General features: G+C 48.0%; 2 protein-coding genes across 2 annotated transcripts; one reads left to right on the top strand and one right to left on the bottom strand.

The window, feature by feature from the left end:
• Nucleotides 1-595: 595 nt before the first annotated feature.
• On the top strand, nucleotides 596-1,169 carry LOC119313853. Its single transcript, XM_037588952.1, has 2 exons — nucleotides 596-780; nucleotides 867-1,169. The coding sequence occupies exons 1-2, from the start codon at nucleotides 623-625 to the stop codon at nucleotides 1,039-1,041; spliced, it is 333 nt and encodes a 110-aa protein (XP_037444849.1). The 5' UTR covers nucleotides 596-622; the 3' UTR covers nucleotides 1,042-1,169.
• A 6,945-nt stretch (nucleotides 1,170-8,114) lies between these two features.
• On the bottom strand, nucleotides 8,115-9,644 carry LOC119313836. Its single transcript, XM_037588951.1, has 3 exons — nucleotides 9,384-9,644; nucleotides 8,548-8,759; nucleotides 8,115-8,426 (listed from the first exon to the last, which is right to left on the bottom strand). Exons 1-3 carry the CDS (start codon nucleotides 9,498-9,500, stop codon nucleotides 8,267-8,269), a joined length of 489 nt encoding a protein of 162 aa, XP_037444848.1. The 5' UTR covers nucleotides 9,501-9,644; the 3' UTR covers nucleotides 8,115-8,266.
• Between the last annotated feature and the right edge of the window lie 2,398 nt (nucleotides 9,645-12,042).

Here is a 12,042-nt window from a genome sequence, read left to right as displayed (position 1 = left end):
TTCATATTGCCTGGGACACCACAAGGGGTCTACCTGAGATGATGAGCAATGCTGCTACTGCCTGGCCGCATAAATTGTTCAAAGAAATTGTGTACCTGGAATATCTGGAAGCAAAGAAACTAGAAATACTTTGATGGTGTGACTCCTACATTGGAAAGGCGGGCTGCTATGATTAAGGAGGATTTAAATCAACTTATGTTCAGGGTCTCCCCTGATCTACCTGATTTCCTAACCTCTTCTGTAAATTCCATTGTACTCTGCATGTTTAATTAGATACCTAGCGCTTCCTTCTCATTTACCAAATGCTACAATCTGAATCTGAAAGAAGGGCATAATAATCCTGGGTTCAGAATTCGCTTGATATGCTGCTGGTCTTAATTTACTTGCATGCTTGACTGAATTTAGCTGGGTGCTAGTGCATGCTGTCAGACTCAAGTGCTGAATGACATAAGCATTGCATTGTTTGCCATTTGATTGATTGCACGCCTCTTGGAATCTTTTTGAGTGCTACTACTGTCATAAAGCATATATACCCTGCTCTACTTCTGAGATAAACTTCGATATTGATCTGTTCCTGATTTGGGTTAATGCGGTTTCTCCCTGTCTTGCTCTGTCAATAACAATGCAGAAGGCGGCCGCAACTCGTTCGGCTGAGATCCAGCAGGTCAAAGAGGAGCTCTACCGCATGATGTCCGAAAACAGGGACAAGATAGGAAACCAGAAGGGCCTGATCAAGCACCTCTCATCCCATGTGGAGCCTAAACCCGAGGACCCCGTCTGGTATGATCTTGAGCCCGGTATTGTTCTATATGCCTGTTACAGTCTTGGTTTACAAGGGCTCTGATCTCTCTTTTACTGCCCTGCAGGCGCTTCTATCGCAGGGCAAAATGGTACCATTTAGTCATGATGTATAGCCCAGCATTCCTTTATGGCTACATGTCTATGATGGATGTGCCTGATGGCAAGAAGGAGATGACACCAGCTGAGAAGAATGATTTTAACAAGAGGATGGCCGCGTTGATGCCCAATGTTGAACTTTGAGGACAGCTAGTTGCATAGCGACTAACCCCAGCACTTTATGTAGTTGCCATTGCTCTGTTTGGACACTGCGGCTTTGTTAGACTAAATTATCTGTCATGTTCAGTGCGGTTGTATTATGGTAAGCCTGAACTAACTGTGATGCTTGGTGAAAAGTGCTATCTTCCAGGCGATCGCCAACGGTCGCCGTAGACGCAACACCATCCCCCTCCTTTGGGATGGGGACACTCTTCTTCAGGACCCTCGCGACATCCGGTCTCATGTCGATGGCTTCTATCGGTTCCTTTTCTCCGCCGCTCCTCGGAGCGGCGTTTCCCTCGCCCATGATTGTTGGGCCGGTATTCAGCTAGTCTCCAGGGCGGAGAATGCAGCCCTGACGGCTCCCTTCTCCGAGCAGGAGGTCTGGGAGGCTATCAAGGGGATGAATTCCTCTTCGGCTCCTGGTCCTGATGGCCTCCCTGTTATTTTCTTCCAGACCTTCTGGAACGTGATTAAACCCGAGGTCATGGCCATCTTTGAGGAATTTTTTGTGGGTGCCATCGACCTAGGTCGCCTCAACTATGGGATCATCTCCCTCATCCCCAAGGTCCCTGGGGTGTCCGACATCCGCCAGTTCCGGCCGATCACGGTCATTAATGTGATCTTCCGGATCTTGGCCAAAGGGTACGCCAATAGGGTGACCCTGCTGGCTGACCGGATTACGCATCCTAACCAGTCGGCCTTCATTAGAGGACGATATATCCTGGATGGTGTTTTGGTCCTCCATGAGGTCCTTCACGAGGTCCGGTCCAAACACCTCAAGGCGGTTTTCTTGAAGATCGATTTTCACAAAGCCTATGACTCGGTCAGCTGGACTTTCCTCAGAGAAGTCCTTCTTCGGAAGGGCTTTGATGATCGCTGGATCACTAGAGTCATGCAAATGGTCTCTTGCGGTCGCACGGCGGTTAACATCAACGGCGAGGTTGGTCCCTTCTTCCCTACCCTCTGTGGGGTTCGCCAGGGCGACCCCTTCTCCCCGTTCCTCTTCAATATGGTGGTGGACGCCTTGGCTGCCATTCTTGATAAGGCCAAGGCGGCTGGCCACATTCGTGGGATTACCCCACATCTCTCTGGGGGATCCGGGATTTCCATCCTTCAGTATGCTGACGACACGATCATCATGGTCGAAGGCTCGGAGATGGACATCGCCAACCTCAAGTTCCTCCTTCTATGCTTCCAACAGATGTCGGGTCTCAAGATCAACTTTGATAAGAGCGACGTCATGGTAATGGGATACTCCCCCGCTGAGTCTCTGGCCATCGCCAATCGGCTTAATTGCCGCCTGAGCTCTTTCCCCACCTCCTACTTAGGGACCCCCATTAGCGACTCGCGCCTTTCTGCCGCGGACTTGATGCCCGCTATCTCTAAGCTCCAGTCCCGGTGTGAGCCCTGGCAGGGGAGATGGCTCTCCAAGGCGGCCCGAACTATTCTTATCAACTCTTCTCTCTCTAGCCTGCTGCTGTTCCTTATGAGCTTCTATAGCCTCCATGAGTCCCTACATAAGGAGATCGCTAAGATCCAGTCTCGCTTCTACTGGGCTGGTGAGCATGATAAGCAGAAGTACCACATGGTCAGCTGGCTTGACATCTGCAAGCCCCAGGAGCAAGGTGGCTTGGGCATCATGTGCTCCAAGCGGATGAACATCGCGCTCCTCTCCCGCTGGCTCTGGCGCATCGCCCAGGGCCATGGCGGCCTCTGGTTGGACATTATCCGAACTAAATACCTTCGGGGTCAACCCCTTGCCTTCTGCCAGAGATCGGGCGGCTCCCAGTTCTGGCAGTCCATTGTTCAGCTTCTCCCGGTGCTGCGCATTGGGACCTCCATCTCCGTGGGCTCTGGCCTCTCGACTCTCTTCTGGTATGATCGTTGGGCTGGTGACTCCCCCTTCGTGGCCCGCTTCCCCGTCCTTTTCTCTATTTCCGTTGACCCCATGATATCGGTCAATAGGGCCCTTCTTGATCTGGGGCGCCTTGCCTTCCGTCGACCGTTTGGGCCGGCGGAATCCGCCGCCTGGCGTGAGTTGCTTGACTGTGTCGCATTGCACGAGCCATTGGTGGATGACAGGCCGGACCGTACCCGGTGGCGGCTCGAGCCGTCGGGCTTGTTCACCACCAAGTCGCTCTATTCGGCCATCGCCCCTTCCTCCGCACCCCTCCCCTTATCGATGGTCTGGACCGTTCGGGTGCCACTGAAGATTCGCATCTTCATGTGGCAATGGATCCGTGGTAGGCTTCCGTCTGGTGTGGAGGTCCACAAGCGCAATGGCCCAGGCACCGGTATCTGCCCGCTCTGTGGTGTCCCGGAGGACTCAAACCACATCTTCTTCTCCTGCATCTCCGCACAATTCCTCTGGAGCTGCTTTCGCGAGGTGGTCGGAGGGAGTTGGTGCCACACCAACTTCCCGGACCTTTTTGCTGAACTCCAACTGTCCCCCGTATCCTCTCGCCACATTAGGTGGCTGGAAGTTGGGGTGCTTGCTTGGACGTTGTGGACCGTTCGCAATAAACTTGTGATCCAACGCGCTCCCCTTCGTCGCCCTACTGACGCTCTCTTCAAATTCTCGGGTTTCTTGCAGCTTTGGCGGCCGCTTAGTCGCCCCACGGACCATGACGCCATCTCCGCCTTCATCGCCGACATCCGATCGATGGCCGTCCGCCTCTCTCCGCCGCCGCCGCCGCCACCGCCGGAGCCCGATTAGCCACCTTGTGTTGGGTGCGCTGTGCTGTTGTTGTTCTCTTCTTTTTTGGGCTTGTTGAGCTGTGCCCTCAGCAGAACCTTTGTTCTTTTCCGTGAGACTCGTGTGTGTCCGTGTGGACCTATGTGGTATGTATGCTCTGTGGCGGTTGCTTTATTTATAAAGCGGGGCATAAGCCTTTTTCGGTAAAAGTGCTATCTTATATGTTAAGACTGAGTTATCAGTGAGAATGTTGGCTCAAGTGGTATAGTACTATGTTGATGTCGTTTGGGTGTCTCTTGGCAAGTTGTTTGTTTGTTTAAGGATGTGGGAGCTATTTGCTCACACAGTATTTCATTTGTCTTATGCATAGCTGAAAACGTGCTTGTGTGGAAAGGGTGATGACTATTTGGCTAGTCTGCTGTGTTCTGTAACAGTATGATATGATTGCCCTCTAACTGCCCCAGTGTGTCAAGATAATTCTGTTTTTCTGACTTAGCAGTACAGTTTCATGTACCATTAATCTTTCGAGGGAATGAAGATCAGGAGTGTCACAAGATAACCAATCTTGATTGAATGATGATACTCTTTTCTGACCTCTTGTATGATCATCCTAGTCTAGCAAGCCAACATTGATTCCTTGCAGCCATCAAAAGGAATCATTAGTTTTTTTTGGAACGAAGGCTCAAGAAGAGCCCGGCTTTGAATTAATAAAGGCATCAACCGGCCAGGATTATAAGGACAAACACTTACAAAGAAAAGTAAAGGAAAAAACCGAGCGACGGGTACAAGGAACTCAAGCAAAACAATTCAAGGCAGCAGCAAAGTGAGCCAATGCATCACCACGCTGCTACTAACACCCAACTGGACGACCTACACCAATAGAACAAAACTAGGGACTTGGGAGGAATGCACCACCGCGCAAGCTTCGTGATCATAGCCACCCTCGGAGCCATCCATGGACCAGACCACCATCTGTTACTGCCTCTGCAAAGGGCCCCTACCCCTTCATCCTGGGTCGAAGGATGCCGCACCGGCAGACGACAGCTAGGTTCACCCCAGAACCCAAATGGATGGCCTCCAAGCTGCAGGAAGAAGAAACTAGAGCAGAACCGCAAGCCCAAGGCACACTACTTACAAGCACCATCGTCGTCTGCGGCTCAGCCGCACCAAAGCCAAGAGCTGCCGGCCACAGTCGCAGAAGCAAGGGAAGCAGCGATAAGTAGATCAAAGGCCAGCGCTGGATTTGCCGGAGCACAATGCTCCCACCAAATGGTATATCGTTGTCGCCGTAGAGGGGAACCCGATCCCCTCTTGCACAGGCTCGTGGGCATCGACCCACGGGTGACCTCGTCATGGACCCTCCAGCCAGCAGCCTATGAAGAAACAGAAACCAAACTAAGCTGTCTCCTGCCACCATCACATCCACAACCAAACTCTCTTGCCGCCCCTGCAATCCCCGGATGGTGCCTCCAAGAAGGAACACGACATGGACGTGCCGTCGCCGCACGAAGCAGGGGACATAGGCTTTCACCTAGCAGGGGACGAAAGGAAGGGGGAGGATCCACACCACAGTCTCCAAGGAGGGGAACGGCGCCCAAGGCGTCGCCTTTGGTGTGACCGCCGTGCCGGCCAGGGGTTTCCCCCGGATCCAACCCCGCCCGACAAGATCCGCGCAGCCAGCAACCGGGAGCAGCGGCCTAAGCCACCAGGACCCAGATCCGGCGAAGGAAGGAGCAGATCGAGGCGGAGAGGATGGGTTTCATCAGTGGCATACCTGCGGGGAGGGATGCACACCAGCGACCTACGACCGCCGCCTCCTCGTCACCCGCGAGACCGAGGGGGCGCCTAGCTTGCACCGGCAGGGCGGGCCGCCGCCAGGGTCACCCCACCCTCACCTGTCGGGGCCGCCGCCCCGCGTGCCGAGGCCCTGCACGAGTCGTGCAGCCGCCGAATCCCCGCCGCGCGCGCCGGAGCACACCTCAGGCGGCGGCGGAGAGGAAGGAGGGGGAGGAGGGGCGCGGCTGTGGCGGCTAGGGTTACCCCCGAGTCGACTCGGAGGAGACGACGCGGGGGAGGGGAGGAATCATTAGTTACACCCACCAGGTTATTCAAATGCTCATCTTAGCCTGCTATGCTTGTAACTGTCTTTAGTGCCATCTCCAATGGTGTTGCATATGTACCCAGCATCATCTTCGAAAAAACCATATCTTTTCCTCAGCCCATAGAGAGCAAAGCCGATGAGTATCTTCAGGAGTACAATGACAAGCAAAACTGGGAGTTCGTTTAGTCTTGATGTCTTCACAATAACACTCTTAATCTTCTAGTACTACTACATTTTTCAGGCCTTGTATATTTTAGCTGTCAGCTGGGACATAGTGAAAGTATGATAGTGAATCTCAAATATCCTTAACGTTTTAAATTTGCATAGCCCTCTGTAAATTTGGCTTGCAGTGATAGAGAATGGAGAGAACCGGAGTGTGGATATGGCGGCAGACAACTTCATACAGAAAACACCACGGGGGAACTTTTCAGAGGCGTCGCTCATCAGCATTGGTCTTAATTTCTTTTAACAATAGTATTAGTGTATGAAGAAAAGCACTATACTGAAGATAGAATTTACTGAATCCTAGTAGTCACTTTCTTTATACTGTGTAATACCTCGATAAATAATTTGTTATACTGTTTGGTGCCTTGATAAATAAACGAAGTGGCTCACTGCAGTTTAGCAGTATGTTAAGAGGGCAAGAATGAACTAGAAAAATAAGCAAAATTCTCACAAACCACTGGTCAAAATCAGTTGGAACTTCCCCAGATCTTTACTGGGCACATATTCTTTTTCTTGAGAAAACAATAATCAGTAAGTAAGATCACTAGCACCCAAACTTGCAGTGGCCACTGTTGAAATATTACGGTGGGCCTAGGGCCCATCTAACAATTTCAGAAGAATTTCACGTTGCTAGTTGGAAAGGAGTTGGACCTCCTTATAAGGGATTCTCTTCCACATGCTATTGGAGCTTAAGAAGAGAAGTGGTTCCCGCGCGCTCCTCCTCCTCCGCCTCGCCTCGCCGATCTAAGACGTTGAATCGTGGGCTGTTACCGACTTGGACGTAGGTTCAGCTCACGCGAAATAGATCGCACCCTTGATTCCTTGTAGCAAAACTGTTCCAGTTGCACGATTCCTAGAGCTCGACATAAGGGAGTCCATAATTTTAGGTCTTTACTTGCGTTTAAATCACTACTTTAGTGATCTATAAACGCTCTTATTTTTTCTTTACAAAGGGAGTACCATTAATCTTTTGAGGGAATGAAGATCAGGAGTGTCACAAGATGCATGCATGTAACTTTGAATCCACTCTTTTCTGACCTCTTGTGTGATCATCCTAGTTTAGCAGGCCAACGTTGATTGGTTACACCCACCAGGTTATTCAAATGCTCAGCTTAGCCTGCTATGCTTGTAATTGCCTTTCTTGTAGTCACTTTCTTTATACTGAATTTACTGAATCCTAGTAGTCACTTTCTTTATACTGTGTAATGGCTCCATAGATAGTTTGGTATATTGTCTGATGCCTTGATAAATAAACGAAGTGGTTCACTGCAGTTTAGCACTATGTTAAGAGGGCAAGAATGAACTAGGAAAAGAAGCAAAATTCTCAGAAACCACTGGTGCAAATCGGTTGGAACTTCCCCAGATCTTTACTGGGCACATATATGATTTTCTAGATATTTTTTAAAATATTGAAGTTTGAAGCAAAAAAAATTGAAATTGTCAACTAAAAAAGGCACTTTGCAACTCGCTGGTCCAAACCGGCTGAAACATTTCAGATTCATGAATAGTTACACGTATGACCATACCACAAACTTTCATGCAAAAGATATTTATACACCAACCCAAAAATATACATGGAATGAAGACAATATTCAATAAGTAACTGTTGAAATATTAGGGTGGGCCTAGGGCCCGTCTAACAATTTCAGAAAAATCTCTAAGGGCCCATGTGACTTATATGAATCGTGCGCTGTAACTGACTTGGACGTGGGTTCAGCTCACGGGAAATAGATCGCATCCTTGATTCCTTGTAGCAAAACCGTTCCAGTTGCACGATTCTAGAGCTCGACGTAACGGAGTCCTTAATTTTATGTCTTTATCTGGCCAGGCCCATGTGAATTTTACTTGTGTTTACAAGGTTGCGTGTTTGTCTAGGTTGGGTTGTTGTTTCTCAGCACTAGCTGCTCATTGCTATCTACTAGTACAACTCAATGGCCGACAGGGGGAGGCCTTGGGACGCATTTCTCACTAGCAGATATGATTCTGGAGTATTGTGAAACAGCACAACAAAAATATCGTACGCCTTTCATTCATACATGCAATCTACTAGGATAGATAGAGATACGATAACATATCATGTCACACAATATCACAACAATGTCATAGTGCTAGCTAGCTAGCCAAACTGTAAGTCATCATAACTTAACTGAAAACAAGCTGGCGGAGCCATCTTTGGTTCTCAATTTTCAATCTTGTCTTCCCTGATTTTCCTCATCAACAGTTTGGGCTTTTACCCCAATGCCGCCCCTAGCTCTAACCCAAGCAGTAGTAACCAAAATGAAGATTGTCGCGTGGGCAGCTGCATCCAGCAAAGCGTTAGCCCTTGTAGCGAACTGCATCAAGGTCCTACGGGTCAAAAGAGAAAATTACCAATTCCTTTCAAACAAATAGGAAACTAAGGAAGAATGGACAAAGTGATTTTGTATCTGCATGCATCTTGTTTGAATCTTTGATAATTTTTACGTACCTGAGAGTGCCATGTGGTTTTGGAACGACTTTTTGCCGAGAAAGATATGGGAGTGCTAGTGGAAGCATGTGATGCTCACCAAGAGTCTCACAATTCTTGTCTACCTTACCCAACGCATACAACTCCCTTTTCTTCTGCACCGCCTTAGATACCAAGTTTCGTAGCTCATCTCTCTTCTGCTGGATCTCGCGCAAAAGGTCTGTAGGAGCATGCTGGATTGACACACGTAGATGATGATCAATGTACTTTGTATCATGGAGCATTAAGTAATTGCTGATTGTGATCGGTAAATAATTTAAGAAGGATATTGTCTTGTATGTCAATTAAGTAAGGCTTGATATATACAAAATGCAACATCCATGCATGTGTAACACCTAATAACAAAACCATACTTAATGCATATAGAATAGATAGATGGAGCGAATATATAATGTAGGTTCGGTTTGGTTGCTAATTAAATAAGGGCCAGATTACTTTAAATCGGTTCAAGGTTAAACAAGTACTCCCTACGTCCCAAAAATTTTGTGTTAGATTTGTCTAAACACAGATGTATCTAGTCATGTTTTAGTGTTAGAAACATCCGTATTTCAAGATAAATCTAAGACAATTTTTTTGGGGGATGAAAGCAATAATATGATGCTACGTAATTTTGCTCTATCAAAAACATTCAAACTTGTCTCCATCCAAATAGTAAGGAGAATAAAAGTCATCTTAACACATGCAAGTTGCTGTTTCCATTACGCAGAAGAATTGGATTATCGCTCGATGACGTGATCCTTGATGACGTGAGAAAAGTCAATCAATGAGGTAAAAGATGTCAGTTTTGGTTGAGATACCTCACTGGTGTGGACGAGCCTGCTTCGCGAGAAGAGCCCCTCCGTCTGCGTTCGCTGGAGCAGGGAGCCACGGCCGAGCCAGAGCCTCCTCGCCGCGGATCGAAGCGCCGCCGCCATGGATCTTCGCCGGCCTGCAAGCAATTACTTAGGGATTTGGTCACCACCGCCGGCCGCTCCTCACCACCTATACTATCGATCGTGTTTCAATCTATGGAAATTTTGCAGATTTTAGTGAGCGTTCCTCGTCCTTGTAGGTCTCTCCTTCTCCTCGCTTGGCCGATATCGAGAGCCACGCGGACAAGTTTACTTTCCCTTTCCCTTCCAGGAATCCTATCCGATTCGATATAAAAGCGGGGATTCTCCTTGAGTAGCACGGCCCTTTCGACCCTTCATATAGGATTTCTAAAATCCTATATGACCCTCGGTGCCAGCATGGACACGATGATGCCGTACTGACCAGTGGCCATGAGGGATGACGGAAAGTATCTGATTTTAAAGAAAGAAAATACCAGGTCCACATCAGTACAAATCCACCCGGAGTGGCATGAGGGATGACGAAAAGTATCTGATTTTAATAGTTGAAGGATTAAATTTGTCTGGTTTAGGATTATTTCTAAACTATCCGTAAAGTTGAGGGACAAAAAAAATACTTTTCCCAACTACGTATATAAGTATCATGCACGTACCGAGAAACTCCACAACTAACAGAGAAAGATAATTGAACATAGAAATAACTTTTGAGACTATTTAGGTACACCCTATACTCTTCTACTACCCACTAGTATTAAATAATCTCAGCCGTTGATTACATGGGTGATCTTGTCAATGTTTGGTTCGTAATTTATAGAACCCTTCTTCGAGGCACATCGTTGCCTCCGCCAATGTCCGGCGGCATCCGTCTATACTGTATATGATGTCTTCCAGGCAAGGTACAGTCGTCTCCTTTTTTCCGCCAAAAAAGTGGATTATGTTGGCTTAGAATGGAGAATTAAGAAGATACATAAAACAAAGAGCACACACCTGGTCTTTGCATAGCTAGGTTGCACACATCAAACACCAACTCACGCACATCCAAAAACACGCCAGCAACTAGCAAAGTCTTGTAAGACCAAAACTGTATGTAGGCGAGAATTAAATGAAAAGCTCCAAAGCGATTAGATCTATTGAAAAATAATTGAGGAATCGGGTTCCACCAACAGCCCCGGAATGGATGGACTGCATCGAGAAGAAAACACGCAGTTCTGATTTTGCATGTAGACACTAGTAGAAAAGGGGGCAATGGTCCAGGCAGGGCCAGCCCATTAGTCCCGATTCAGTCCAGAACCGGGACCAATGGGAGCATTTGACCCGGTTCGTGAGCCCCGGGAGCCGGTCGGGCCACGTGGGCCATTGATCCCGGTTCGTCTGGGCCGTTTGGTCCCGGTTGGTGGGACGAACCGGGACTAAAGGGCCTCGCTCCTGGCCCACCACCATTGGTCCCGGTTGGTGGGACGAACCGGGACTAAAGGGTTGGTCCTCATTGCGGTCAGGTTTAGTCCCACCTCGCCAACCGAAGGGCACTCACACCGGTTTATAAGCCCCTCCCTCTCTGCCTTGTTGAGCTCCTCTCAAAATGAAAATAGATGCCCTTATAGAGGGAATTTGACCTAAATTCATACTGAATTTCTCTGAAGTTTGTAGAAATTTATTATGAATTTAGGTTGAATTTTCTCTATAAGCGCATCTATGCTCATTTTTTTAGTAAAGTTAATCACAACTATTTTTTCTTCTATTTATTTCTGAGTAGTTTTTTATATAGTTTTTTTTCTACTATATTTATTTTTTCTATTTATTTATGAGTTTTAATAAGTCATTAAAAATAAGCATCTATGCTCATTTTTTAGTAAAGTTAATCACAACTATTTTTTCTTCTATTTATTTCTGAGTAGTTTTTTATATAGTTTATTTTTCTTTTCTGCTATATATATTTTTTTCTATTTTTTTCTGAGTTGTAATAAGTCATTAAAAATAAAAAAGAGGCGCAATGCTCGTTAATTCACTTCAAGCCTTTCGGAATAGTGTAAACTGCACTGCACATACCTATTTCTCAAGGCTTGAAGCTAACCAACGTGTAGGTGAGCATTGAGCCTCTTCTCCATCGTCTCTGCACTCAGGGCTTATAAACAGCTGCGAGTGCCTCTCGCTTGGCGAGGTGGGACTAAAAAAACAGCTGCAGAAAGAATCAACTAAAAAACAGCTGCAGAAAATAAATAAGTAATTAGACGGGTCCATTGGTACCGGTTGGTGGCTCCAACCGGGACCAATGCCCCTCTTTAGTCCCGGTTGGTGGCTCCAACCGGGACCAATACCCCTCTTTAGTCCCGGTTGGTGGCACCAATCGGGACCAAAGGTCTTTGTTTCCCGCCCTTTGGGCTGCTGAAAAGAGGCCTTTGGTCCCGGTACCACCAACCGGGACTAAAGGGTGCATTGGTCCCGGTTGGTGCCACGAACCGGGACCAAAGCCTTTGCTATATAAGTAGCACTTAGGAAAATTTCACAATCGCGCATCCCCACTTCGATCTCCTCTCCCCCGACGGCGGCGAATCCATCCCGCCGCCGTCCCCTGCCGCCCCGCCGCCCCGCCCCGTCCCGACGCCGCCGTCCCCTGCCGCCCCGGAGC

Source organism: Triticum dicoccoides, chromosome 1B (genome assembly GCF_002162155.2).
Source record: "Triticum dicoccoides isolate Atlit2015 ecotype Zavitan chromosome 1B, WEW_v2.0, whole genome shotgun sequence".
In the NCBI taxonomy this organism is placed as follows: Eukaryota; Viridiplantae; Streptophyta; class Magnoliopsida; order Poales; family Poaceae; genus Triticum; species Triticum dicoccoides.
The sequence above is the reverse complement of the archived record's forward strand: the minus strand, read 5'-3'. Positions and strand labels throughout refer to the sequence as shown.